At 36.5% G+C, this 6185-nt stretch overlaps 1 protein-coding gene and 1 long non-coding RNA gene across 6 annotated transcripts in view; both read right to left on the bottom strand.

Moving 5' to 3' along the window:
- Window positions 1–5878, bottom strand: part of LOC103513670 (DDB1- and CUL4-associated factor 13) — a 24077-nt gene extending 18199 nt beyond the window's left edge. For 3 of the 5 annotated variants that reach the window (XM_026826812.1, XM_008478515.2, XM_026826811.1), the window contains exons 1-3: window positions 5592–5876; window positions 5225–5407; window positions 4427–4750 (exon numbers count right to left, since the gene is read on the bottom strand). In XM_026826812.1, coding sequence (XP_026682613.1) covers window positions 4427–4750; window positions 5225–5407; window positions 5592–5769 — 685 coding nt within the window. In that variant the 5' untranslated portion in view covers window positions 5770–5876. Of the gene's footprint in view, window positions 1–4426; window positions 4751–5224; window positions 5408–5591 lie in introns of all 5 variants that reach the window. The other 2 variants (XM_026826813.1, XM_008478517.2) reach the window with 1 other exon arrangement.
- On the bottom strand, window positions 2520–2920 carry LOC113469257. The gene is made up of 2 exons (XR_003392725.1): window positions 2845–2920; window positions 2520–2664 (listed from the first exon to the last, which is right to left on the bottom strand). It is a non-coding gene; the product is annotated as an uncharacterized LOC113469257 (long non-coding RNA).
- Window positions 5879–6185: the final 307 nt, after the last annotated feature.

Genomic DNA, 6185 nt, shown 5'->3' on the forward strand with positions numbered 1-6185 from the left:
AGCCCCACATTCACTTGGTTTTCAAAACAGAAGGCGTAATTCTCGGGAATAGCGACGTAATCATGAGACCCTTTCAAATCGAAGGACGCAATTCTCAGAATTTGAGGCACGCAATCATGCGATCACTTCATATTGGAGGACGCAAGTCTCAGAATTTGAGGAAGAGTAAATAGTTGGCCTTGGAACATTATCTGGAGGTTGGTGGTTAGAGTCCAAGTCATGTTTTAAAATTTAGCTTGGTGTAGTAATCGAGGAACGACATTTATGACAAACACGTTAAGCTTGTCACAAATGTCTTGTTTATTTAAGAAACAAATGTCTTTAAAAAATGAAATACCTTTGAAAAAACACTCGGAAATATTTCAAAACAAATGGTTTTTTCGCGCGAAAAGAAACTGTTTTATTCGAAAAGAAAACAAACAAACATTTGAAAAATACAAAAATTCCCGGCAGATGAAGAAAATGTTTTTTTCAAAATAAAAATACCAACAGTAAAATGGAATTATTTTGAAAGAATCTTCTAAAACAAGCGAAAGCTGTCAGATCCCATTTTCAAGCTAGCAACTTAGCAACTTACAAGATTAGCCTCTTTCACTAAAAAAGTAGAAGACAAATAACACTACGAAATTACAAATCGATATTTTTATTCAAACATCTGACGAGTGAATTTTTCAGGAAAAAGTACAAGAGCAAGCCTGACTCAAATTTAAATGGAACTTTTCTTTCTCACAAGATTAGCCTCTTTCACTAAAAAAGTAGAAGACAAATAACACTACGAAATTACAAATCGATATTTTATTCAAACATCTGACGAGTGAATTTTTCAGGAAAAAGTACAAGAGCAAGCCTGACTCAAATTTAAATGGAACTTTTCTTTCTCAAATTTTCACAAGTGATCGTAGCTCAGTGGTTCATTCTCCTTCTTCAACTTTGTCCTTCAAATGACCTCCCTGACTATTCCTGTCCTGTGCTACTCCTCCTTGTCCTTATCCTTCAAATCTTCCTTCTCTGACCGATCACATTTTTTGCCTCCTTTTTTCCTGAGGGTTTTTTTTTTTTTACTTTCCTTATCCTATAGGAAGGAAAGTAATGTAATCGGGTCAAAATTTCGATGGTCAGATTTTAGTGCCAAAACACGTGATATCAGTTCGAAAACCAGGTCAGAATTTTCATGATAGCTCAAATTCAAAGAAAAATCTTCTGATGGTTCTCTTACCTTGGTACAAATTATTGATAAGGTCGGCCTGGTCTCCCGTGGTTTTGCTCCCTTTGAACTGTGTTTCCAAAGCGTCGAATAGAACTCTACAGAGCTCCTGTATATCATGTTGCTGCCAGGCGTCACTCGATTCCCAGCCAAAGCTCCGGGTCAGATCTGTGGTCTCTACTGCAGGCCGAGTAGACGTCTGAAACGGCAACGAAAGAATAATTAATTGTTAAAAAAATAAAGAAAGAAATACAAAAACACCCTCCCTATCAACACCGACATTTTTATTTCTTCACTCTAAGTACATGGGCCGGACACCGGACCTGAGATTGTGCTCCAAACGATTAGAGGTGAATTTTTAAAGAAAATTGTTGCTCAATCTACTGGAGATCTGTGTACATAAAGGGATTTTTCAGGAGAATGTGTAAAAAGTGAGTGAAGTGAGTGTGTGTGTTATTAAAAAGGCGAACTCTTGAACTACTACTCAGTCAATGAGTCAAATCCTAACTACCTAATCTACCTATCCAAAACCTGTATTATTGTTAAAAAAATACAAAAACACTCTATCAAATTTTTATTTCTTCATTACATGGGCCGGAAACCGGACCTGAGATTGTGCTCCAAACGATTAGAGGTGAATTTTTTTCGAGAAAATTGTTTCTCAATCTACTGGAGATCTGTGTACATAAAGGGATTTTTCAGGAGAATGTGTAAAAAGTGAGTGAGTGAGTGAGTGAGTGTGTTAAAAAAAATATAAAAACACCCTCCCTATCAACAGCGACATTTTTATTTCTTCACTCTAAATGGGCCGGAAACCGGACCTGAGATTGTGCTCCAAACGATTAGAGGTGAATTTTTAAAGAAAATTGTTGCTCAATCTACTGGAGATCTGTGTACATAAAGGGATTTTTCAGGAGAATGTGTAAAAAGTGAGTGAGTGAGTGAGTGAGTGTGTTAAAAAGGCGAACTCTTGAACTACTACTCAGTCAATGAGTCAAATCCTAACTACCTAATCTACCTATCCAAAACCTGTAAGGAGTTAATCTTGAATTACTACTCAGTCAAAGAGTCAAATCCTAACTACCTAATCTACCTATCCAAAACCTGTAAGGAGTTACAGTGAATTCTGACTCATCGACCGAGTTGTCCACTGAAAAGAGCGTTTCTTTTTTTATAACTCATCACTTTTCAGTCCTATCTCAGAGCAGAATAAACAAGGAATCGGGGTCACAACTTACCTGGAGATTGACGAATAGAGAACAAAAACCTATTCTTACCATCTGGTAGAAAACAAACATCTCGTACATGTCCATCATGAGCTTGGTAAGTTTGAACACAAGACTGACTTGTCAAATTCCACACTTTTACTTCTCCGTCATAAGCACCACTGATGATTGTTGATAATTTGGTTGGGTGCTTGGCCAAACAAGAAATGCCATCCTTGTGTCCATCCAAATTTGCTGAAATGTTAGAAATGATATTGTTAAATTACATGCAATTTATTTAGAGGCAATAATGTCAAGATTAAACATTTTTCATGATTTTGTTTACAATAAACATACTCTTGTGTTGTGGACTTGTGAGATATAGTTTTCATCAATGACCTCTCATGAGACAAGGGCCAATACATGAAGACTTACCTACAAAGGGTTTGGCAAACACCCTCTCCAACTTGGTTGCGTTCAAAGCTCGAACATATTCCCTAGGTCCTTCAAAGTCCAAATTTGCTGAAATGTTAGAAATTATATTGTTAAATCACATGCAATTTATTTAGAGGCAATAATATCAAGATTAAACATTTTTCATAATTTTGTTTACAATATACATAAGTACTATTGTGTTGTGGACTTGTGAGATATAGTTTTCATCAATGACCTCTCATGAGACAAGGGCTAATATATGAAGACTTACCTACAAAGGGTTTGGCAAACACCCTCTCCAACTTGGTTGCGTTCAAAGCTCGAACATATTCCCTAGGTCCTTCAAAAGGATGTAAACTGGGATCTATGTTCCTCGGTATTCTGTGGATAGAAGTCTTTGTTTCTCTCAAGTACTCGTCTGGATTTCTGGACAGCACTTTGACCTTCATTGTGAAATGAGCCTCTAACTAAAATGGAATTAGTCGAATTTCTGAGCTCTAGACCTTTAATCTGATCATTTTATGATTTTTTTAGATTTCTCCACTGCAAAAGAACTTTTTAGAAAAATTTGAAGATTTTTTTTTTTTTACTTTTTCAGAAGTAAACAAAACCACGTGTGGACATCTGTGAAATAACTAAAATGGAATTAGTCGAATTTCTGAGCTCTAGACCTTTTATCTGATCATTTTTTTAGATTTCTCCACTGTCCACTGCAAATGCAAAAGAACTTTTTAGAAAAATTAAAAAAAAAACTTTTTTTACTTTTTCAGAAGTAAACAAAACCACGTGTAGACATCTGTGAAGATGGCAATGAAACACGGAGGTTGAAATCGTTGGATACGTATTTTTTCTCCGAAAGTGAAGCCAGCTTTTTTAAGGCGGGAATTTTTAAATGATAGGTACTTTTCCCAGGACCACATTGCCCGGGGCATTTAAGATCACTCCCGATAGATCACAGAATTTAAGCAATGTTACATGTGGCTGGTATTTGGAAGGATTGGCACCAAAACAAGACACGTGCTGTTAGCTTCGCAAGTTTGCACGTTTGCTGTTAGCTAATTCCATAAAGACCTAAAACCCAAAAGTTAATCTGAATAGGTACTTTTCCCAGGACCACATTGCCCGGGGCATTTAAGATCACTCCCGATAGATCACAGAAGTTGAGCAATGTTACGCGTGGCTGGTATTTGGAAGGATTGGCACGAAAACAAGACACGTGCTGTTAGGTTCGCAAGTTTGCACGTTTGCTGTTAGCTAATTCCATAAAGACCTAAAACCCAAAAGTTAATCTGAAAGTAAAAACTTAACTACAAAGGTATGGATTGTGAAAATAATTTAATGGTCTTAAAACAGGATAGGTACCTCATACATTCAGAAATACCAATAGGGAAGTAAAAGGTTGGAAATCGTAATTACACCATGGCCCTTCTTCTATTTTCCATACACACAATCTACATAAAAAACAAAAGATATACCTAGAATACAATTGGTAGGTTCAGAAAACAATTCTACAAAATAAAGCAGTTGTTTCATTGCTACAAAATAAAAATGGTGGTGAAACACTCATCTTAAAAAATCTCACCTGTAGCTCTAGTATCATAAAGGATAATACTACGATCACTAGCACAAGATGCTAGAATATGTTTATCTATGGGATTAAACTGAACATGATGCAAGCTGTCCACATTCCATGAGAATGCTCGAATGGGTTCGTTTCTTTCATGTTCCCAAAGTTGGCATTGGTCTCCGCATGTTGCAAAAATCTTGGATTTCCGTTGATGTGATATGCTGGAGATGACACTTTTGGAAATGATGGTGTGTAGTGGGACAATGTGATCGGATTCGGAAAGTTCTGAACTCCATGTTTTGATTGTGTTGTCAATACCAACTGAAAGGAATTGTGATCCTGAGAACAAAAAGGATTTGAAAAAAATTCATTAGTAAGGCCTTGGCTCAGTGGTAACATAGGGCTTCACAGTAGGACAAAAAAAAATATTCCTACCTGAAAATAAGGGAGTAACACATCCCACTTGTTAATAAGTCTGAAATCAAATTCATATTGGTGCTGTATGCTTGGGGCAAACCATGAAATGGAATCTTTTTGGAATAAAACTCTACCCTCTCTGCTTAATTTACCAATGAAGAACAAAACATTAGTAAGGCCTTGGCTCAGTGGTAACATAGGGCTTCACAGTAAGACAAAAAAAATATTCCTACATGAAAAAAAAAAGGGAGTAACACATCCCACTTGTTAATAAGTCTGAAATCAAATTCATATTGATGCTGTATGCTTGGGGCAAACCATGAAATGGAATCTTTTTGGAATAAAACTCTACCCTCTCTGCTTAATTTACCAATGAAAAACAAAACCTATTCTTACCATCTGGTAGAAAACAAACATCTCGTACATGTCCATCGTGAGCTTGGTAAGTTTGAACACAAGACTGACTTGTCAAATTCCACACTTTTACTTCTCCGTCATAAGCACCACTGATGATTGTTGATAATTTGGTTGGGTGCTTGGCCAAACAAGAAATGCCATCCTTGTGTCCGTCCAAATTTGCTGAAATGTTAGAAATTATATTGTTAAATCACATGCAATTTATTTAGAGGCAATAATATCAAGATTAAACATTTTTCATAATTTTGTTTACAATATACATAAGTACTATTGTGTTGTGGACTTGTGAGATATAGTTTTCATCAATGACCTCTCATGAGACAAGGGCTAATATATGAAGACTTACCTACAAAGGGTTTGGCAAACACCCTCTCCAACTTGGTTGCGTTCAAAGCTCGAACATATTCCCTAGGTCCTTCAAAAGGATGTAAACTGGGATCTATGTTCCTCGGTATTCTGTGGATAGAAGTCTTTGTTTCTCTCAAGTACTCGTCTGGATTTCTGGACAGCACTTTGACCTTCATTGTGAAATGAGCCTATAACTAAAATGGAATTAGTCGAATTTCTGAGCTCTAGACCTTTAATCTGATCATTTTATGATTTTTTTAGATTTCTCCACTGCAAAAGAACTTTTTAGAAAAATTTGAAGATTTTTTTTTTTTACTTTTTCAGAAGTAAACAAAACCACGTGTGGACATCTGTGAAGATGGCAATGAACACGGAGGTTGAAATCGTTGGATACGTATTTTTTTCCCGAAAGTGAAGCCAGCTTTTTAAGGCGGGAATTTTTAAATATAGGTACTTTTCCCAGGACCACATTGCCCCGGGGCATTTAAGATCCACTCCCGATAGATCACAGAAGTTGAGCAATGTACATCGTGGCTGGTATTTGGAGGATTGGCAACGACAAAACAGAGACACGTGCTGTTAGGTTCGCAAG

This window comes from Diaphorina citri, unplaced genomic scaffold (genome assembly GCF_000475195.1).
Source record: "Diaphorina citri unplaced genomic scaffold, Diaci psyllid genome assembly version 1.1 scaffold1007, whole genome shotgun sequence".
Taxonomy (NCBI): Eukaryota; Metazoa; Arthropoda; class Insecta; order Hemiptera; family Psyllidae; genus Diaphorina; species Diaphorina citri.